Source organism: Sciurus vulgaris (genome assembly GCF_902686455.1).
Source record: "Sciurus vulgaris genome assembly, chromosome: 6".
In the NCBI taxonomy this organism is placed as follows: Eukaryota; Metazoa; Chordata; class Mammalia; order Rodentia; family Sciuridae; genus Sciurus; species Sciurus vulgaris.
The window spans coordinates 30,747,761-30,771,146 of NC_136466.1; the positions used below are offsets into that span (position 1 = coordinate 30,747,761).

The following is a 23,386-nucleotide window of genomic DNA, read 5'->3' on the forward strand; positions in this document are numbered from 1 at the left end:
GGCTGGAGTTGAGGCAGCAGGTGGGGAGAGGTGCCCACCAGCCTCTGGGGAAACAAAGGCAGCTTTCAGCTAAGAGCACTTCATAGCCACATCCTCACTCTGCTGCCAAGGAGAGATCCCTCCAAGCACTCATCCTTAAAGTTCAGAGTGGTAGGGGCCACAAAAAGGACACTGCATATGTTATGATGTGGGTGCATCTTGAGGACACTGTGCTCAGTGAAATAAGCCCACCTCACTCACACACAAAAATGCTCTACAAGTTCACCAACTGGAGATTATGTGATGTGAGACATCCAAACCAGAATGGAGGTTGGCAAGGGCTGTGGGAGGGGACTCTGGAATTAACTATTGAACAGGAATAGAGTTTCAGTTTTATGAGATGAGAGGAGTTCCAGCATGGAGAGTGGCAATGGTTACATGACATTGTGGTTCTAATACCACTGAAGTGCACTTAAAGATGATTAAGACAGTAACTTTTATGTTATGTGTATTTTAGCACAATAAAAAAAATTGTGGGTGGGGAGGAGCCAGGGATAAAGTCATAGGGCTGGGGGGCCAAACAGATGAGAACAGAGATCAACTTTCTCTACTCTAGCCAAGAAGGGTGCTGAGGGACAAAAGGACCATTAGCCAACGGTGGGTGGTATCAGCCTGATGAGGGTGGGATTTAAGAGCCCTTTGGACCCATGGTCCCCCTTAGGCCCATAAGCTGCACATGTCATACTCACGTAGTTTAAGAATGTGGCCACACGGTTCCCAGTCCCTAAATGCTTGAAAACATCTTGCTCATGGTTCTATAAAATTAAGTGAGAGTGGACAAGTGGGCCTGGACCCAGTACTTACATAGTTAAGAAACGTCGCTAACCTATTCCCCTCCGTTTTGAGGCCGCTGTCAAAAGGTCGCTGCAACAGACAACAACTTTCACCCAAGTTTGCCACCAACTTACCCACCACCCAAGTGACTGGGGCCAAAAGGGACAATGGAAGATAATAACTGTGTGTTCCCCAAAACGGCCTGGAACAAGGGACAATCAGACAAAGGAAATTCTGGCCAGGGCAAGGAATTATTTTCACAGAGACCTACTGAGGTCCTTTGCTCTAGAATTAAAGAAAAGTAACAGAGTTAGGGCAGGGGGAAAGGCCAGGTGGAAAGGCCAGGCGGAAAGGCCAGGCTCCACTGGGCTCCCCAGACCCTGTGCTTCCAGATTGGGCTCCTCCAGTAACAGTCTCCCCTGGTGAGGCAGAAAGTGGGAGGGGGAGGGGTGATGTTGAGGCTGAAATGCTCCTAGAAGCTCCAGCCTTCTCAAATCAACCAGAGTGGGGCCCTCTGTGACTTGGGTCTTACCCTGGAGAAGTCAAAGTGTGGCTCATACTGTCCTCCCATTCCGTAATTTGCAACCTGGTGAGAAATTTTAACAGCATTGGGCCTTGTCCGCAGCATGAACACACTCATAACACAGATACCACCTCCCCGTGCCTCCCAACAATCATATGCCCCAAGAGCAGCCTCTCTAAGGAGGAAGACAATCTTGTCTTGACAGCACAGGCAGAGCAAGTGTTGCAAACATCTCCATAGCTATGCCCAAGAATATATATGGTTCCCTGAAAAGACAAAGATGGGTGACTTGTGGAGAAGCACCAGCCCTTCAAGAATACTCAGATGGCTCAAGAGGGAGCCAGTTTGAGAGCAAATGAGAAGGTGATCCAAAGAAAAGTCAAGACCAAACTCAAAATTGAGTTTTTTGAGATAAGGTCTTACTGTGTTGCTCAAACTCTTAGGCTCAAGCCATCCTTCTGCCTTAGACTCCTGAATAGCTAGAACTACAAGCACATGCCACCACACCTGGCTCAAGATTATTCCTCCTGCCTCCATTTCTCAGCAGCTGTTCTTGGTCAGGCTGAGTGGGGCACTGCATGGAGCACTTCCTGCACACAAGAGAAGGATATGGTGGCCAGTTGCTGAATGGCCAAGAATTGCTTTATCACCTCAGCACCCCTGCAGTAAGCCTGCACCTGTAACAACCTGAGCCACAGCAGCCTCTGCAATTACCAGGTGTCACTAATTGGATTAGAAATCCCAAATCCTTTGTGAACACTATGTGGATACACAATGTAACATCCAAGATCACAAAGGTTACTTTAGCTTCAGTAGATACGATGAGAGAAAAGGTTTAAAAGAAAATGCAGAATTTGACATAATCCACTTGATGAATCAAGTGGCACCACAAATCTTTCTAGGAACAGCTGTCCACTGTTTTTTACTGAAACCCTAGAAACCTTTGGGGCTCAGCCACTAGTTCTTGCCAAATCACTATCTTTTGTGTATCCTTTTTGCCCATTCTAACAGTCAGGAGAGGGATGCTGCAAAACTGGCAATAATGGAGATCTTCAGATATGGGAGAAAAAGGGAGGATGGACCTTACAAGAGAGGAAATCCCCCAGTTGGAGCACAAATGATATGTACCAAATATGATAAAATGCAAAATTTGGGCAATATATTTTTCCATGTCTACAAAAATAAAAATTGTGATGTAAAGAATCATGGCAGAATGAAAATACACTGTCATCCAGTGCTTCAGTCTTCAAGATTCCTGCACCAGAAATACCTGAGATCCTGTCAACAGCTTAAAGAGGCCTGGGGCAGCAGGTGCCTGGGGCTGGAGACAGAGCTATTATTTGAAGGAAGGAAGTGCTAGATAGAGCCTGTGAGGAAGTGCTATTCCATGTTTTCATAAATGTATCCATTCCTGGTATCCATTCTAAACAAGAACTTGAAGAAAATTCTAGACATGGCTGTGACTAGCATGCCAAGACACTCCAGAAATTTCCATCACTGCTTATTGCTGGGGCTGCAGAACATGACTGCACTTTGTAACTCACCTGCTCCTTTGATGAAGTGACTAAACTTCGAGATCCTAGACAGTGAAAGAAGTTGCACTGCAAAATAGCTGGCTCATCTTTTAATAGTTTGGACAATTATATTTGATCACAGTGCTGAAGTCACTGTAGCTACACCCTTTAATATGGTCCCAAAGAAAGCACAGAAGTCATGGGAACTTCCGGGTTTGAAGCAATCAGATTCACAATCTCTGCACACTGAAGACCCAGATTCATACCTTTAATAATAAGCAACTATATATCAACACTGATTCCTGTGAGAAGGTATTCATATGAAACTTTATACTTCTTAATGCTATAAGGTAGAGTCGGCCATTTGAAAGACATGGGTATTTATGATGCTCAGGCCAGAGTGAAGTAAAAAAAAAAAAATTAAAAACCATTGAAGACGCTGAGATATCATCAGGCCAGAAGTCTTTAATCTTGGGGAATCCTGGAGATGCAGCATCAACTCCTTCATCACACAGGTCCCTATTCAATTCATAACAACCCCTCTATAGCCCTTTTTCTCCAAAAAGGTCTAGAGGGAACATATGAACTACAGCTGAGTGTTGACAGGTAGCAGAAGAACCAGCTTCTTTCCAAAAGCCTGCAGCATTTCCAAAGGGACCCTGGTGCATGGGCTGTTGCTGGTGCCTAGGTATTTATCACATCACATGCAGTACCTGTAGAGTGAGCATTCAGGAACAGGTACTGAAATCCAGGTTCCTGTTCCAAAGACCAGGTAAGATCAAAGCTTTCACAACACAACTGGCTCTCAAATAAAAAGTCATGATAGTTCCCAGAGGAAGAATGAAAACAAAATCTGCATCTCAGTCACTTGGGAACTGTGGGCTAGATCTTCCAAAAGAGCCCTTGCTCTAAGGGTCCCTCCACTGAGAGTTGTGACATTCAGAAACCAGATGATTGAGTTACAACACAATGTGAGGCCAGAAAGATGAAGCAAAGATTATAGCAGAGAAGCCAGCCTGTGGCAAGAGGCTGCTGTCTTCCATGGTTGAAGGTGAGACAGGGGTACAGAGAGTGTAGACAGGCAGCCAGCCAGGACAGGGCAGCAAGAGAGCACAGATCCTATCCACTCAGCCCTGTGGTTCATGTGGTTCAGGACAGGGCAGCAAGAGAGCACAGATCCTATCCACTCAGCCCTGTGGTTCATGGTATAGAATCAGCCAATCAAGCAGACTGCTGTCCTTCAGAACCATGAGAACACTGAACACTGCCTCTGATGTGAAAGAAGCAGTGGCAGATGTCATAAAACAGCAACAAAAAACCTGCTCCAGGAAGACTTAAGTCAAGATAATGCCAACAGATATGTGTGTAGTGCATGGAGAACTCCCTATCTTCTTGAAATGATTTTCTAGCACATAGGAGGCAAAGAAGGGGATGTAGCAGAAGTCCTTTATTGTGTTGCTTATCTGCAGAACTTATTTTAAAACTAGGCAACACTAAGTTGAGTTGCACTGAAAAATTATGAAAAAAATTTCACAAGACTGTTTTACAAATACACGTTTATAATCAGTGTGTTCTTGAAAACTGTTGGATTTCACACAAATCCATTATGATGACCTTTGAAACTGGTTTTCCTGATTGCAGATGCAGCTTCCAACAGAGGAGGTAGAAGTGAGTGCTTTTTTGCTTGGATATGTCCAAGTAAAGGTTCAGAGAATCCTTCCCAAATGACTTTCAGTCAATATTCTAATGGAATCTACAGCTGGTCAGACCCAAATGCCAAGCCTAAAGGTGAAGGTGCTACTTTTAAATGTACAGACACTCTAGTCAAACAGAGATCCAGGGACTCTAGAAAGATGCTAGTGAAGCTTCTATGATAGTTTCTCAGGTCATAGTTTTATAAAAGCACCCAGGAGTTCTGATGTTCAGAAGAGAGCGAGCCAGTGCTGATTTGTACTTGGTGCCCACAAGGACACACTGTTAAGGAGTTCTATCCAGAACCTCTCAGTGTGGTTCCACCATGGAAATGAAGGTGGGAAGCTAGGGTCTCAATGGGAGTACTTTGACAAGAGCATTCCACCTTCACCAGCTAACCAGTCCAGGTCTCCCATTTTTCCCTAGCAACATATCACAGAACGCTTTATCTCACCTCCAAGTGCATTTCACTATGACACAGAATCAAAACCTTGGAAGATAATCCTAGGATTTGAATTTAAGTAGTCAAGAAGACAAGAATCAAGCTGCTGTGCCCATCACTGATCCCTAGCCCTAGCATGGTACTTGAGCACACAGTAGATGCTCAGTTGACATTTGTCAAATGCTAACTGCATTTATGCATTCATGCTGAATGCAGTGGATATTATAGATTCTGGTTTTCCCAGCACGAGATTACTCCATGTTCACAGCATGGTGCAGTTATACTGTTTATTAGGCAAGCCTTCCTAGACCCAGAATGTGTACCTTGGAAGACCATCTAGCCAGACATACCCCCTTCCCAACTCCTATGGTCCCAGGGACCAACTGTACCTGCAATAATTCTGCTGTCTCTACTGTTAATCCTGTGATGTGCTGCATCCGACGATTTACTCGGGCCACAACAGGGTCATCGGCTTCCTCCAACCAGGAGCTGGGACAAAAGAAGAGAACAGGTAAAAGAAAATGGAGAAGGCAGGCTTAGATGAGGTCCTGTCTTCTCTCCCCAGCATCAAGACCAGCACTGATAAGCAGAACAGGGTGAATGTTGAAAGAGGATATGGAGGTGTTAGCAGACTTAAGCCAAGCCACCCTCCATTGGGTAGGTACTGGGAAGCCTTGGAGTTGGGCTTGAACAGTTACATACCCACCCCCTAGTATCTTTGCTTACCTTTTGGAAACCCTGTAGCTGGCAACAGTAAGGACACCAGTCTTGGGATCACGAACAGTGGCTCGTGCAAGCTGGAGGTCAGGAAGACAGGGCAGACTTAACCTTTTTGGCCTTGTGTTTTCTCAGAGAGCACTGAGGGGACAAGATCTGGCAGCCCCATTGGTAGGAGAAACAGCTTTGCAGGCAGAGGCTCTATCAAGACCCCATGACCCTGTAGGCCAGGCCAAAGCAGGCATCTGAGGCCTCCACCTTCCCTCTCTGCTATCAGACCCTCGCCACTTCCCTGCTTGGTCACTACTCATCCCTTCTCCTTCCCAGGTCTGTGATACCTGCACAATCATGCCTATGGATTTGGCTTTGTCCATCTAGGTATCTGCCTAGATAGCCTCCCTCTTTGCCAGACCCACAGACCATGCTGAGTCAGCACAGCTGAGCTGAGCTGCTCCCACCACATTCGGTCTGTGCCATGATCCCTGAGCCTCAATTTGTGTGCCTCTCTTGACTTGGTCAAGTTCTACATCCTTCTGAACCCCAGTGCCCTCCTCTGCCAAGAGAGCCATCCAAATGCTCTCCTGATGTGCCACCCAGCACAATGTGCTCCTGTGCTGCAGAGTTTTCACTCCCTCAGGAGCCTCACAAAATCAGATGACAAAACCAGGAAAGGGATTTTCACGTTGAAATAAATGAACCACTACCTGAATACACCCACCCCACCTTCTTACACACACACACTGCTCACCTACTTCATCTCCCCAGTCCCCATAAAGAGGCTTAATGCTATTGTCAGGAGGCCCCCAGGGCAAGGGTCCATGTGCTTCGACTGTGGACTGTCCTAAAGTCCTCACGTGGGTGGGGCCATAGGCCCAGTTACCCCACCTCCAAAGTACTTTCCCTTGAAGTAAATATGTGAAAAGTGCCTACTATGTGCTAGGTGACTGAGACATGGATCCTGCCCTCATTTAACTCAAATCCAGTCAGGGAGAGGAAAGCAGAAAACCAGTCAAGTAATTTCAGCATGTATGGGTGAAAATATTTCAGAGTCAAGACAGCTTCCAAGAGAAAGGAACCACCTAGATGAGATCTGAAGGTTAAATAAGAGTAGTGAAGGAGGGGAGCATTACAGGAACAGGGAAAGGGTGGTGATGCAGAGGGATGAAAGAGCATATGGTGCTGACTGTGAATTAGGGGTGATGTGAAGGAGAGAGATGAGAAAAGACTGAGTGGAAAGCAAGGTCCAGGTCTGATGCAATCTCATGGCCCATGAGAGACAGGGCAAGCTTTATGCAGGGGAGCGACATTCACAACCAAAGGTAAGAGGCACCACTGTGCACACCTTGTGGGGAGCTGACCAAAGAGGACTGGAGTGAGAAGAGGGTGGCTAGCGAGGAGGTCACAGCAGAAGGGACAGAGAGGAGTGGACAGACCAAAAGTCTGCCAGGGGGTGAAACCAACCCACCTGGACACTGTGCTGCTTCATGTTCTAATAAGGTGGCCAGCATACCAGAATGGATGGCTTCCCTGGATGGATGGCTCTCTGTGGGTCTTTTCTGAGCTCAGCTGATGCCCGTCCCTCCCTGATGACAGCTGCTGCCACAGCTAGACCCCATCCAAACACTGGAGCCTCGACGTTGGCCTGGTCCCCACAAGGAGACGCTGGGCAACTGTGCTCTGCCCCTAGGGACAGACAGGGCTATTTTGAAAGTGGGCTGGGGACCCACAGGCAGCTGCCAAGCATTCCCCACAGGCCAAGTTAAGCTCACTGGCCCCACTTCAAAGCCAGAATAGCATCTGTCCCTCATAGCCTCCGGAAAGGAGAGGTCAGCTTATGATGGCCAACACATTTGGCTCTTGGCATGGCTCCTGTTCAAAGGCAAGTTTTCCCACTGCTCCCTGCCGCAGCTCTTCCATGTGTGTGTGCGTGAACCACACGCACAGAAAAGTTCTCAGTGTCTAGGACTGAGGGACAGTAAGGAATCTCTCAGGAGATTTTGGCATTCCACCCCCTCTCTCACCTGGAACCCAGAAAAGTAGTGTTCTTTCCTGGAGGACTTTGGGGCTTCCCAGGGAGTGGAAAGCGGGGTCCTAGTATCCATTTTTCCACACACACTAGCTGGACCCTCCCTTAGCCACATCAATGATACCAAGTGACCCTAACCCTTAGTGTCCTAGGACCTCAAAACAAGGTTGTTCCAAGATGAGGTCCAGGAACCAGAAGAGAACTCTCTCCAGGAGCAGTGGGCCTTCTGGCCACTCCAATTCTACTAGGAGCAGAGAAATAGAGAATCCAGCTAAATCCTCCCTTCCAATCATCTGTGGTGGATGATTCTAAATGGGAGCAAGCTTCTATGAATTAGAAATAGAAGAATAATTTTATAATCTCTCTCTCTCTCTCTCTCTCTCTCTCTCTCTCTCTCTCACACACACACACACACACACACACACACAAATTTAAAAAACCAAGAGGAATTTCCAGGAAATTCAGAAACAAGGATGCCTCAAAAATTCTAGGCAGTTCAATTGGACAATATAAACAAAGGAATTGCAAGTATTAGGAAGGAGATAACAATTTTTTTTCTTATTTGCAGATGATATTACATGTACCCAAGAGAATCAGTTAAAAATCAAAAAGGAAGAAAGTGAGTTCAACCACCACCCGTGACCTGCACAAGTCAGCTTCTCCAAAGGTGAAATAAAGCCAGTGTCACAGTCTACTTAACACACATATGATTAAATATGATTTAAGTATTTAGGACTAGGTCCTGTCACCTTAAGAACTCAGGAACAATTAGCAAGTATCATAAGATACATTTTTAAATCAAGTTTAATATATAATAATGTAATCAGCTAAAATAGAGTGAAGACAACGCAATATTACTCAGTCTTAAAGGAGAATAAAATTATGGCATTTGCAGGTAAATGGATAGAGTTGGAGAATATCATGCTAAGCAAAATAAGCCAAATCCAAAAAACCAAAGGCCAAGTGCTTTCTCTGATATGTGAATGCTGGTCCATAATGGGGGAGGGGGATGAATGGAGGAACTTTGTATTGGGCAGAAGGGAGTGAGGGGAGCAAAGGGGGCAGGCGAGTGGGAAAGATGGTGGAATGAGATTGACATCATTACCCTAGGTACTTGTATGATCACACGAATTACATAACTCTACATCATGTACAACCAGAAGAAGGAATAGTTGTGCTCCATTTATATACAAAGAATTGAAATGCATCCTGTTGTCATTTATAACTAATTAGTACAAACAAAAATAAAAACTAAAAAATATACTGTGAAGAAAAAAATTATAATAACAAAAAAGCCACCTATGGATAAACTTAATAAAAATTGTAAAAGGTCTGAATAAATGGAAAGAGATCTGGCAGGCCCCTGGGTGAGAAAACCCAATAGCATACAGATGAACAATCTCCTCCAAGTAAATTACCACTTTGCAGTCCCAATCAGGAGTGCCACAGGACCCAGCTTCCCAGCACCTTATGGAATATTTCCTAAAAAACACTCACCTGCACGTCAGTCCCCCAACCAGGTGAACTAACCCTTCTCACTATGAGCATGCCCTGCTCCCAAAATGACCTTTGACCATAGTGCTTGGTTGTCCACATTAGTTCCCTCACTTTTCTTTCCCATTACACCATGAACCCACAGGTCAGGCTGAGTCTGCAGCATCTCAGTAACCCCACAGTTGCCTCATGCTAGACAACGATAAGGACTTGACTAGGTAAACAAACTGCCCCTGCCGCTAGAGATGAAAGAGAAGCTGTCCCCTTCAGCACCCCTAGGAGGACCTACAGAGAGACACCTACTTTGGGTTTTGCAATCTCCTTGATCCTCTCGATTTCCTCATCAGACATGACATCGTAGTACCTGACGATGTGCGGGCTGTCCCACTCGTCCTCCTCTTTGAAGGGGGCGATGAGCAGCTGTGGCACCCTGTTGCCATGGTGGTACCTACAGAAAAGCCTCTTCTGCCTCCGGGGTGTCTGGGGAGCACAAAGAAGCAGACACTGAGCCGAGTGAGACCTTAACCTCGGTCCCAGGCCAGCTGTCTGTGGACACTGTCTCACACCCATGACCAGCTGCTGCTCCCTGCTGCCCTGCCACAGAAGAAAAGCCTCTCCGCTTGACTGGCATGAAGTGACAAATCATGCAACTTTTCTTCTCTCGCAAGATCACCTCATGTCCACTAGTCCTGTGGCAGAGGGCGATTCCAGACCCTTTCAGAGAGATTAAAAAAGGTCTGGAGGGTAGGCAGAGGGGGACACAGTGAGAGCCAAGTGGACAGGCATGGAAATGGCAAGAGCCTGCCTCACACCTGAGCCTCTGTGAGGAAACACTGGAAGCCCAGGGCTCCCCAAAACCAGTGGTGCTAACAACAAGCTCCAGCAAGGGCTTCATCTTTACCATAGAGACTTATTCTCCACTTACACTATGACTTCCCTGGGAACCTAAAGCACATCCATACCCATGTTTTTCCTCACAACAGTGAGATGAGCAAAAGCTGGGCAAGCTGGGGTGAGGAGGGGAGCACAGCAATAATTTGGAGGATGGAAATTCTACCTGGGGCATCAGGGAAATTCTCCAGTCCTACACCTCAGAGCACACCCACACGTCGGCCTCAGCAGATGCTACCAAGAACTGGGGGAGATGCTAAGAAAAGTATCTATACACAGGGAACATCCTCCCAAACCTGCCTGCCCACATCAGGCGTCCAGGTCTGCAGTCTGGGCACTGTGCCCCCTCCCACGACTCACCAGTTTAACCCCCTCCCCACGGCAGAGGCTCTCGTACACGTCCCTCTCAGGCAGGTAGTCCACTGGCCTCTCATAGAGGCTTCCCTGGGTAGCTAGCACAGCTTCTGTCTGATTTGACAACTGCTTTTCTCTTTCCTCCTCCAATAACCGCTCAAAGTACCGCAGATTCCCTCCAGCTCGCTCATGGCTTGGGTCTAGAAAAAGCAAAGAACAAGAAGGAAAAGGAAACCACAAACATCTGTTAGGTCGTTCAGATCAATTATTCAGTAAGCGGTTTCCCTCCCAGCAGCCTACTTGTGTGTTGCCCTCTGCCTTCAGCACCTAACTAGGTGTGTGGGTGAGAGCCGAAAAGTCAATGGAGGACTCCCCATTCCGGTCAGAGCTGAGAGAGAAGCATCATCAAAGGAGGGAACCCCTAGCCAGTCACAGAGGAGGCTTCCTCCTCAGGCCTCCCTGGATGCCCCAGGGTCCCCAGTACAGAGCAGAATTCCCAGACCTGCCTCCTCCCTGTCACAGCTATATTTCCATTTACAGCCCTTCTTCAGACTTCAGGCACTGCTGGCGACTGTATTGTCCACTGGCCATAGCTAGAAGCAAGATGAAACACGAGCAGAAAGAATAGCCATAGCTCTATCCTGTGGACATCACAGCGTCCAAAGCAGGCATGGCAGGATTTCTGTGACACTCCTCAGGTAAGGAAACTGAGGCTCAAGAATGTTCAGTGACTTTAGTTGACATTCATCTCAGGGTCCCATGGAAAGCAGAGGCATACAAAAGGCTTTGCTGGTCTGTGAAACTCCAGATGGCAATGTTCCCATGTAAGAGGTGCCACAGAGTACACCCATCAGCAACTGGGCAGGGGCTAATGCATAAAGAGCTGGCTGGCAGTTGGAATGTGCCATTAGTCACTGACCAGGTGACAGGTCAAGCTGACTCAGTCCCAAAAGAAGGGTCAAGTAGTGCATCCAGCAGAGTTCATCCAGTTCCTCTGCCAGCTCCCTATCTCTGTCTTACTTTCCCCTAACCTCCTTACCAAGGGAGAGCAGGCGACGGGTGAGCTCCAGGGCACGGTGCAGGTCACCCAACTGGAACACGGCGTAGCTCAGGTAGTCCAGTGCCTGGGCCTTGGCCACAGTTGCCTCCTCCCCAGCATCAAGCTGCTTTAGCACCTGCTCCATCCACAGCACCGTGTGATAATAGTCCCCTTCATTGTAGGCTGTGCGGCCCATCCCGAAGCAGTCGTCCACACTCAGCACTGCCTGGTACTTGGTTCCTGCAGCAGGAGAGTCCAACAGTCAGGATCCAAAAAATTGCTGGGTTATCAGGGGAGGTTCCTATCACAGCAGAATCCCACAAGGACCTCAGACCATATGCCCCGATGTGCCACTGATACAGTAACCACAGACAGGTGGGTTCTGCTCTGGGTTGGGGTTCACAGCAAATCTCCCAGCATCAGACTCCCCTTTTCCCAAGGGGGAAGGAGCTGTGTTATGGCAATCCTAGGAAACCCACCAACAAGTAGTGTTGAGTACGGTGTGAAGGTCCTGTGGGCCACACAGGGGAAGACATGTGATGGGCAGCTGGCACCAGTTGGGAGGATAGAAAAATTAGCTGAAGAAATAGAATTCAGGTGGCAGCAAAAGCCACCAATGAGGGTGATCACTTATAAAAAAAAAAGTCTGAGGGAGGAGTGGAGAAGGTGGCTGAGGCCAGAGCCCCAGGGAGCACCCACTCAGAAAGGACAGAGGACACATAACATCAACAAAGAACTAAGAGGCAGGAAACAGAGGGAGCCAGAGCAGTGTGACAGACACCGAGGGGGGCCAGGAGCAGAGGCTGCAGTGCTGGCTTTGGCCGTCAGGCAGCAGGGACCTTGGTGAGCACCACTCAGCAGGCCTTGAGACCTCAGGTCTTGGCTGTGAGCTGAGCACTAGAAAGTGACCATGAAGTCAGTTTTAAGCCAAGAGGAGTGGCAATAGGGAAATGCAGGGTTTAGGGAAGGCTCAGGACGGAAAGACTATGTGTGTTCTTCCAGGAATAATGAGAAAACAGGTCCCGTGAGGAACAAGGAGGGCTGTGACCCCTACTGGAAAGCACAGGAGTTCCCCCAAAGCCATGTGGACATGGTTGATAAGAAAGAACTGCCTCAGAAGTGGGCCCCTTCTGCCTGATATCCAAGATGGACCTCTGCCCCAAATGAAATTCCCTCTGCAGTAGGAAGTGCCCGCTTTAGAGACTGGGTAGCTCAGGAACCAGCGAAGTAGGATACGAAGTTGCGGGGAGTAATCACAGGCTGGAGCTGCAGGTAGGCCAGGGATGGGGGTCCCTAGGGCCCCTTTCCCCTCTCCATGCACCACCGCAGATTTCAGCTGGCTCTGTATTCCCGGGAACCTACCTCAAAGGATGCTGTGTAGCATAGAGAGATGGAGCTCTGGGACTAGACAAAGCCAAGTCTGTGTGGGCCTCAGTATATCACTAACTCTGTGACTGCAGTCAAGCTACCCAGTTTAAGTTCAGTCTCCTACCTACATAGAGAGAATACCTATCTACCTATCTAAATAGAGATGATAAGACTGATTTTAAAGGGCTTAGCCAAGAATTCAGTGAAATGACATATGAAGATGGCTCCTGTGAGCCTCAGGATGTGAATGACTGGCAGCTATTACCAAAATGTCTCACAGATGCCAAGAATGTTAAGAATGGCTCTCAGGCATGCAGCATCCTCCGCAGAAGTCAACTTGAACATCTACTCCTTGGAGAGTACACCCTGCAGAGTGACAGCTGAGCTGAGTGTGGAAAGGCAGTCAGACATGGAGTAGCCCAGCTGACTTGGGCCAAGGTATTCCTGCAGAGGAAATGTGATGAACCAAGGAGCTCAGCAATGGAGAAGCCAAGAACCATGGGCAAGGAGCCAGGGATACAGGGGACCACAAAGACTACATATAGGAGGGGTTTGGGTTTATCCCTGAAAGTTAAGCATTGTGACCAGGTTCTAGTGTGCTAAAGACAACATGGAGGGTGGTCTTACAAAGAGAGCTGGACAACTGCAGGAAAATGGATGGAACTTGAGAACATTACGTTAAATGAAATAAGCGAATCGCAGAGTCCCGGGCTGTTTTCTCTCATATGTGGAAACTAGAGGAAAAAGGAAAAAAAAAATTGGTGGGGGTAGGGAGGGATCCTCATGAAACTGGAAGGGAGATCAATAGAGCAGAGGAAAGGGGCAGCGGGGAGAAGGCAGAGAACGGAAAAGGGAAATCTTGGGGAATGATAGTGACATATTGTTATATCATGTGCAATATTGCAATATGTGTGAATATATAACAAGTCAGCTGATATTTTAATAATCTAGCTGAAAAGAAGTGGTCATGGGGCAGCAGTGAGGGGACAATACAGAAGACATTGGGGAAAGGAGAATCTAGAGGCCTCAGGATTCTGGCTTAGGCTGCCACTAGAAGGAGATGCTTCTTGCTCAAAGAATAGGTGAGGGAATTACATCAACAGTTCAAAGGAGTTAAGGATTTCAATCTAGGACACATGAAATTTGACATGTTCATGGAATATCCAAGCATAGAACACTGGGTGGAAGCTCAAGAGGCTGTCCTGGTGGGAAACTCAGATGTGGAAATAAACCATGTGTGGGAAATGCCTCAAGGGATGAAAACTGCTGGGATCCTGGGGAAGGCACATAGGAATCGAGTCCTCACAGTTAACTCACAGGTGTGTTAACTGAGTGTGAAAGGTCACTGTCAGGGTGCAGCTCCCTCCCCAACTAACCAATACAACAGCTACAGGGTGAGGGGATCCTGCAGGTGCCCTTAGCTGCCTTCTCTCTCCAGGCTCATGGCCTGGCTTGGTCTAAGACCTGAGTGAAGAAGAAATAAGAAGTCCATGCCCACTTCTGCTAGCTCATCAGACTCCTCTGGGCCAAGGCCCCAGGCTTCACCTAGCCAGTAGCAGAAAACCTAAAGAGGAAGAAAGATTCCACACACTATAGATCTCTCTGTATCTTCTCTGGGGTCCCCACAAGTGAGATAGTACTCAAGGTCTAATGAGTCCCTAGGGTTACTGGTCTTGAACAGCTCTCCAAACCCAGCATATCTTCTTACAAACATTAACATGGAGGAAGTCAATGGAGAAGCAACTGGTTTAAAAAAGAGAGAGAATGAGTGACTACAGAGGCCAAAAGAGGAGAATCCAAGATCAGTATCCCAGAATTCAAAGGAGGGGAGAATATCAGGCAGAATGGGGCAATCGATGTGTTGAATGTTGCTGAAAAGTTGAAGAACATGATGCCTGAAATGTCTGTTGGCTTTACCAGCCCAGCATGGTTGGTGCACAGCAGGCACAAAAGCACTGTGGGGTCACTGTGGAGTCAGGAGTAGTTGGGAACCAGGAAGTGGAGAAAGAGTGCAGATCGTTCTATCCCATAGCCTACCCAGAAGGGGAGAGGACACTGACCAGCAGCAGAGACCAAAGAGTCGTGGACCCTGAGGGAGGAGTTTGGGATGAGCAAGAATAGAGTATATGTATGAGTTCAAGGAATGACCCCGAAGAGGTGGGGACAGAATGGAAAGGAGCAGAGACTGTAACTGCAAGAACCTAGGAGAGGGGGCAGTGAGTCCAGAGATCAGCCTTGGAAAAAAAATCGGGATAGTGGGAGATGGTAGCAGGTCTGGCCTCAGATCTGTGGTGCTTGCTCTGGGGGCACTGTCCAACAGGGTTCCTGATAGCAGCCTCAGCATTTTCTGAGACACAGGAGGAGAGGGAGGACCTTGGCTAACGCATGGAGGGAGGTGGCTATCCTGAGAACAGGAGACACTAAATAAGGATCCAAGAGAGGATCATCAGTAGAGGCAGAGACCATATGCTGCCTCTTCCTTGTCCAGCTAGCAAAGAGACACATGCAGGGTGGGCAAAGTCCCAAAGTGCTGAGTTACCTGGAAGCTCCCCTCTGGAAATCGTGTCTGGGTCCAGCTTGTATGTGTCCTGAAGCCTCATCAAGGCTTTGGCAGCTCCGGACTCGTCCTCATCAGTGGGGAAGAACTGCCGTTGCACTGAGAGGTTGGCAATAAAACCTTCCAAATGAGAGTGAGAACAAGAGGTTACCCTGGATCCAGAGGCAGAAATACTCCTGGGCCCAAAGAGGCAGCCACCAGAGGGTCTCTGGATAAGGGAATCCCCTTGCCTCTCACCTCAGAGACAGGCTGGGGATGTAGCTCAGTGGTGGTGCACTTGCCCAGCATGTTTGAGGCCCTGGGTTCCATTCCCAGTACTGGGGGCTATGGGAGAGAGAGTATGCCCTTCCACCAGGAAGTCCTCCTGGACTGCTCCAGGCCATGAACTTTTTTTTCCACTCCTCAGTGTCCTACCACCTGTGCTGCTCATTTGAAACTGAACAGAAATGGCCTGTCCAGTGGTTAACATTTGGGAGTCTAGAAGTCAAGCCATGAGCTCTCTCATGCCCAGGACCATAGCCTGGATCCAGGAAAAGCCTCTGACCACTAAAGTGCACCTACTGAGGCTTTACTGGGATTCTAAACCCAAGTCATACAGCAAGAGAGGCATCTCCTGCAATTCCAGGACTCCCAGGCTGATTTGGGCCTTCAGTTCCATCTGTGAGCTGAGAATTGGGAGGGAAACCCCAGGGTATTCCCTCCCTGGCCCCTTCCCAAGAGTGGCAGCACACACTGCAACCTACTCTCACAACAGACTCAAATACTCATTTCTAGCCAAGCCTGGGGATCCAGGGGTCAAGAAGCTACTACCTTGTCTTCCTTCTGGCTTCATGATTAGGGACTCCAAAAGAGTTCAGAATCCAGGAAATAGAAAACATGCCCCCTTGAAAAAGCCACACGACACTGTCAGCACGCCCCAGGGGCAAGAACTCAAAGAGGAAAACAACCTATTGCTCTCTGAGCCTGTTCAGTATCCTTCTAGGTAATTTTAAAGTTTTCCAGATTTGATGAAGAGGGGAGGGTGTGGAGAACAAGGTCAGTGAGCAGAGATCATCTGAGCAGGCTCAGTCTCCCGCAGAGCAGGCAGAACTGACTGTTCCGAGCTACAGGCCAGGCCTAGGAGGCGGGGTCTGGGAAAGGCAGGCGTGGCTTCTGGAGGCAGTGAGCTCACTGGGCACAGCTCCAGCCCCGCTGAGTTCACCAATCCCTCCCTGGAGGCCACCCTGTCCCCAGCCAAGCCCGACCCAGTCTGGCCACATGAGCTGAAATGTGTCAGCCAGAGAGACAGCTAGTCTGAAGTTAACCAGCACTCGCAACTCAGAGAAAAGAGACAGGGTCTGAGCCCAAGGATGGGAGTCCATGGGGCCCCCTCCAGGCTCACCCCCACCATCACTTCATTTTGACAGGAAAGTTTCAGAGCACAGAAAATACTACCCTAGAAAAAGCTTTTCAAAAAAGTCATACTCTGGGGAGGTGCGGGGGGCGGCGGTGGGGAGCAGGGGGAGTCATATTCTGACCTGTTAATACCATTTCTAGGAATTTACCCTAGAAAAATAATCAGAGGTAGACACCAAAATATATATGAAAGATTGCTGATAATTATAATTTGGAAACAAGCCCATGTCCAATGACTTTCCCAGTTTTACAGTATATCAACATGACAAATTATGATCCAGCTATTAAAATCATATTGCAGAAGAACATTTAATAGCATATAGAAGCTGGGTGGCTGTAATCCCAGTTACTCAGGAGGCCGAGAGCAGGAGGATCTCAAGTTCGAGGCCAGTCTCAGCAAGTCAGTGAAACCATCTCAAAATAAAACACACACACACACACAAGGAGTGAGAGCAGGGGGACTGGGGTATAGCCTAGGGGTACAGTACTTGTCTATCTAGTGCATGTGAGGCCCTGGGTTCAATCCCCCAATACTGGGGCAGGGTAGGGGAGATGACATACAGACACACTGGGAAATTCAGAGAAGAATATATGTTTATGCCACAAATCCACAAACGAATGTTCTATTTGTAAAAGTAAAGAATAGGAAAGAATTCAGATGAGGCCTATATTTCCCAGCGTGCCTTGGTCCCCAAACGCAGCCCACTTGACTCATTTATAATTCATTTGTACCTCAAGTCAAATGAGTTTTCATCCCCTGGTATATGTTCGGTTCCTTTTATTTAAAAAAATGTGTATGTATGTATAGAAAGATCATAATTTTAACAGTGCTTATTACTATGCAATTGGATTAAGAATTGTAATTTTCTCACGTGACTGTGTTGATTTCCCTAATATTTCTATAAAAACACGTATTACTAAAGTATAATAAAGTAAATTACAGAAAATATTATTACCAAAAAAAAAGGGGATAGGATGGGAGGTACAAACACTATAAAAAGGCAAAAACTAATTACTATTGCATGTTTTAAAATAAGGACAGCCAACTGCCAGGACCAAAAGAGAAAGGACAGAGCCATGGATAAGTAGGGTGTATATTCTCACATGACATTGTTCACTGTTCTCACCTGCAGCTGAGTCCTGCAGGACAAGGTCTTCCAGCGCAGGCCAGTCTGTGTTCAGCCGCTTCACAAGCTTATAGGCATTCACAGGGTGGGCCAAGTAGCCCTCAGGGTCAGCAGCTGACTTGCTGGTCAGGGCTTCCATCTTGGTGGCCCAACTGTGGAACCAAAGAAAAAGAACACTAACATACCCACTCACACAGGACTTGATCTGTGGTAATTTCCCTGATGAGATCCAGTACCTTTTTGTCAAGAGGTAATAAAACATGAATACAATAACTCCCACAGATACTGCTAGCTCCTTAATCTTAATAAGAGTTGGGAACCTCAGTGAAAGTAAAAAGGACTTAAGCAGAAAGAAAAAGACAGTGACTCCTGAACCCATGTGCTACTCAAGTCATCTTAGGCCAGCCCTACAACACTTCTTGAGGACTTCCTTCTGTAGACCCCTTAGATGGGCTTGGAGAGGGGCAGGAAGGCTGACTCAAAGTGTGTGCAGGGCCTTCGGACATTAGACACCTCTTAATCTTGGAGAGCTTGGCTTCCTCCACAAGGATGTACTCCTTCAGAGCCTGCACCAGGTCTTTCTCTGCATAAATCAGGTCAGTCATGTGCCCTATAGGAGAGAAGTAAGGGCCGATGAGAAATGAATGAGGGATGTCCAGCCCCCTTTCTTGGGGCACAAAACACCAACTCAGAAGTAAGTTCTCTGGGACAAGGGCATGTCAGCTCTCTGGGAACCATGGGACTGGGAGTTAAGAGAGCCTAGGCACTCACGTGGTCCTGGCCCCAACTTCAAGTGGAGAGAGGCAGAGGTGCCAAGAGGATATCTGGGATAAATTTGCTGGAGCTACTCAAGGAAGAAGGTCCAAATTTCATTCTCCTAGTTACCCAGCTGGGCATGTCACCGGGCATAGACATCCTAAGGGCTTGTCACATGGAAACAAGCTCTGAAACTTCAGGCAAGGAGAAAGCTGGATTCCCAGGACACAGAGTGCTCACTGCTCAGAACCACTCTCTGACCCAGGGAAGTGTTAGTCAAACAGGCCAGAGAGCTTACATGCAGCTGCACGTCCCAGGAGAAAGGTCCAATTCAGACAGCTGGATCCCAGGAAATCCAGATCATTAGGATCTCAGAGGGGGAAAACAGCAAGTCGTAAGTCCCACTCTCCCCAGAACTGGTCAAAACCAGTGGATGAGGCCACCCTCCCTTGAATGAGAACAGGCCTCAGGTAGTGAAATCGCCTGGCATTTGAGCCAAGGGATGCTCAGGCAAACAGCCCTGTTGCCACATACCAATAGAGGTGAAGAACTCGGCCTGCACACAGCTCAGGACACCAAACCAGGCCACCAGCAAGGCAGACACCTGGAGTTTCATGGTCAGAGAGGGAAGCATCTGCAAGGCATTCAGGGATATTCATTAGATCAAAATGGGCTTAAAAACAAGGATAGTCAATAGCTAGGACCAATAGGTTGCCAGTGAAAAAGAGCAACTTAGGTTGAAGAGACCCACACACAAGTGCCCACATATATACACACTCAAATGTGCCAAAATCCTGGCCTAACACAAGAGTGCTAAGAAAGAGATCACCTAGGGAAAGTATACAGGGGGTGGAACCAGTGACATGTGCTCAATTCTGTCCACTTCTCTGGAAAGCCATGTGCCCTTGGGAGAGGCTCCATCCTCTCAACTACTGGCAACCACCAACAACATGAAAAGGCTGAATCATGGTGAAGGGACAGTTACCTCTGGTTCCAAGCATCTGACAGTCCAAGATTCTGGTCTACCCCCTTCTCATTTCACAGACTGTGTCTATCTTACCTTTCAACACAAGCCATGATAATGATAATGCCAGATTCTGGGGACCTAGTCCTTGCCCATAAGAAGGTAACAGTATGAAAAGACAATGACAGAGAACTTGATATGATATATTCCAGGGAACCTAGCCCAAACAGAGGGGTACAGCAGATGGTCAGCCAGAAGAAGAATCAAACTGACCCCTGCCAGTCTGCACCTGCTACACAGAGAGCAGTCAGGGGAGTGGCATCCAGGACAGACACTGTTCTTCCTGTAGTGAGGCCCCCTGGCAGACACTGTCCTCACTAGCCAGTCGTCGTTCATTCACAAATATTTACTGATGACCCAGAGATGCCAGGTAGGCACTCAGAATACAAAAATGAATTAGCCACTCATAGCCAAACTCTTGGGCTGGATGGGGAAAAAGCCAGCCACCACCTTCTCATCAGTCTAGAAATAGTCAGACACAGCTCTGAGGGAGATAGGCACCATTTGGGGCAAGTCTCACTGGCAGTGAACCCAAATACACAAGAGAAGCTTCAGACATCATCTCGTAGCTCAGCCATGCAGCCCAGGACGTGCAGGAGGACCAGCACCCAGCTGAGCCCCTGCTCGGCCAGTCCTTCTCTTTTAGGTCCACCTCAGCCAAGTCTCACTGGAATGCTCAAATGGAAATTTACTACAGAAGACAAGGAAAATAAAGGAAATACAAACACTTCTCCAAAAAATAAAAGTCTTAACTGAAAGAACTCCAAGTCTGAGCTGCCTAATGCCAATTCACCAATTTTTGCCTGCCATGGTTGCTTAGACACACAGTCACACTCACCATCCTCATCTTTCCCTTTCAGAAGAAGTTCCAATCCACTGTGGTTCCAGGTTAGGCTCAGAGAAGGACCCCAGCTCCAAACAGGTTCCTCTACAGGAAGAAGGTAGTTTAAGTGCATGGTCCATGTGTTCATGCCCAGCAGAGCTGCAGAGCTGACAGCATGCCTGTCACAGTCTAGGTGCTAGGGGCTCAGAGACACAGGATAATTATCTTTCAAGCCACAATGTGCTGCAGGGCAGGGAGTATTGGGCTAAGGAGTCCATTATGGAGTTAGGGCATCAAAGAAAGCAAAAAGGTGAGTAGGCGTGGGCTAGCTCTGAGGACAGCCCAGGTCCTCCCGGGTCCAGTCTGGTCTGCATCACACTGTCTTCTCCAGGTGCCCTCTCTTCTTGTTTCTACAAGCCCATTAACTTAAGAGGGTATGTGTCTATTCCTTGTACCTGAGGAGGCCTGACTAGCTCAGAAGAGCACCTTCTATGTGTCGGCGGGTGGGGAAAACAAAGCCAGGAGGATCTGTGAACAGTAGGGGACCAGCCTTGGGACAGGGGGTGATGGGGAGAACAATGTCCAGGCAGGAGACCAGACCAAACATGACTGGAAGGGGGGCCCACGCACTTCTCTCCAGGTGTATCATCATCTTCAGCTACATACCTCTGCAGAGCTCAGGCAAAAAAAAAATTCATGGGAGGAATGAATGATTTGAATGCCTTTCAAATCACCCAGCTGACACCATCCATGAGTACCTTATAGTACTTATGGAAAAGCAGCCAGGTTTCTTTATTACATGAATACCAGCTGTCCATTCTCTGGAATGTGCTGTGTAGCTTAGATTGAGCTTATCCATGAATCCTGGCCTGAAGGCAAAGCCTCAAAGAATCACAAATGAGTTTTGGGAAATGACTTACTAGCCTGCAGAGTCTTGCTCTGGCAGGAGAAGGGGATGACGACCCTGCTGGTCCAAACAGCTGGGCACCCCCAAGCAGCTCCCAGACTGCCACATCCACACTACCATCCCAAGCAGGAGCATCTTGGAACCCCATCCCGTTTCTCCTGATCCTGGGCCTCGCTACTCAAAAGACTTTGCACAAAGGTTATTTAATTAGCATGAAGTTGGGAGGAGGAGGCATTCAAAAGGGACTGTGCCCCACATGTGGGAAAGGTCAACCCTTACCCCATCTTATACCCATACCCTGCACAGTAAATGGGAGGATGTGTACCTGCTCAGTGCCAGGCAGTGTCCAATGCTGCAAAAAGCCCTTTCAGGAACCCTCAGAAATCCACGCAGAATAGGCCTGAGGATGTGCCATTTGGTCAAATCCTCTTTTGTGAAAAAGCAAAGTTGCACCAAGCCTAAGCAGAAAACCATTGTTGAGTTTTACCTGAGCTGTACCCCTAGAGTTTAGAATAGTATCAGTCTCCTGGAAGTCACCCCACAAATAATTCTTCATCACAGACTTGTTCAAATTAGGAAACAACAGAAAATTTAGATTTCTTCCATAGAATGAGTTGTTATGGAGTACACAAGAATGACTACTGTATGCACATCAACGTGGAGAGATCAAAGCACTGCAAAAATGCGGGCCCCAAACAATATACACCACATGATTCCATTTTTGTAAGGAAAAACTACTGCATGTAGTATATATGCAAGAAGAGAGGCATGATCTAGTTGTATCTTGGTGAAGTAACTTTATTTTTCTTTTTATGCTTATTTGTTTTCCTAATCTTTCTACAAGGAATTCTAGAAGAATTTTAAAAATATTTTATATAATATACTTAAAATATAAAGGAAACAAAGCAGGCCCTTCTCAAATGAACTCCAAAGGGGTCTTGGCAGCCCTAGAGTTTAGACCCCCACAGGAGGTCCTGTGAAGCCTGCCAACACCCCAGTGACAGCAATTCACCCACCAGGCAACTGGCACTATTTCTAAGCACAGGGAAATTCCAAGACATACAACCAGAGGTCCTACCAAGACTGCTCTTTGGAAAGAACGTTTACAACCTGGCCAAATGACCATGAAAAGATGTTTCCAGCTGCAAACCAGCAGCGTCCTTAGCTTCTCCCCTTACCTCATCAGGCAGGATCCTCTGCCAAGCTCCCAGCTGCAGTCCAAACCAACAGCTTGAGTTTTAACAATGTATTTAACAGCCTAGAGACAGAACATGGATTTGCTGAGAATAGAAAGGTCTTGCTTGGCACTGGACAAAACTCTGCCTGCTTTCCATGAAGGAGCAAAACCTCCCTGAACAGGTCTCCTTGACCCCCTACCCCTGCCATGGCCCTGCCTCCCAGTGCTGTGACCAACTCCAGGATGGCAGAGATGGAAGGAATTATACAATCAACTTAGGAGGAGCTGTGCAGAGACTCCAGGAGGCCTCACTCCCAAAAGCACACGGATGAACATTCAGGCCCGAAGCTGCTGTCACTGCCACTCCAGGAAAGGCACCCAACTCTCATATGATGTCACGCCTTAACCATCACCTGAGTCCCAATCAACACTGCTATAGCCATGCTGGCCCAACCTCTTCTGATCTCTCCACACCTCATCTGGCTTCCCTTCCAACTCCATTCTACAAAGTAGTCAGCATGGCTTACTGAATCCCTTCCTTTGGCTTCCACTGCCAGCAGGATAAAATCCAAACTCCTTAACCCGAAGGGCCCTTGTAACTCTGCATGACCTGGACCTGCTGCCCTCTCCAGCCCCACCTCACTACACCAGGTTTTGTATCTTCAACAATTTCTTCTTGTGAAAAATATTCTTTCATCAAAAACCTAATGAAGACTAGAACTGAGCTCAAGTAGTCAAGTGTTCTCT

The 23,386-nt window shown here is 47.7% G+C and overlaps 1 protein-coding gene across 5 annotated transcripts in view; it reads right to left on the bottom strand.

Moving 5' to 3' along the window:
* The window catches only part of P4HA2 (prolyl 4-hydroxylase subunit alpha 2), a 32,592-nt gene that overhangs the window by 3,713 nt on the left and 5,493 nt on the right, over positions 1-23,386 (bottom strand). For 4 of the 5 annotated variants that reach the window (XM_079145962.1, XM_079145964.1, XM_079145965.1 and 1 more), the window contains 11 exons: positions 19,243-19,342; positions 18,466-18,562; positions 17,953-18,104; positions 15,413-15,550; positions 11,506-11,745; positions 10,473-10,666; positions 9,525-9,701; positions 5,711-5,781; positions 5,374-5,473; positions 1,346-1,399; positions 729-794 (listed from right to left, as the gene is read on the bottom strand). In XM_079145962.1, the coding sequence (XP_079002088.1) occupies positions 729-794; positions 1,346-1,399; positions 5,374-5,473; positions 5,711-5,781; positions 9,525-9,701; positions 10,473-10,666; positions 11,506-11,745; positions 15,413-15,550; positions 17,953-18,104; positions 18,466-18,562; positions 19,243-19,342 (1,389 nt within the window). Of the gene's footprint in view, positions 1-728; positions 795-843; positions 904-1,345; positions 1,400-5,373; positions 5,474-5,710; positions 5,782-9,524; positions 9,702-10,472; positions 10,667-11,505; positions 11,746-15,412; positions 15,551-17,952; positions 18,105-18,465; positions 18,563-19,242; positions 19,343-23,386 lie in introns of all 5 variants that reach the window. The other variant, XM_079145966.1, reaches the window with a different exon arrangement.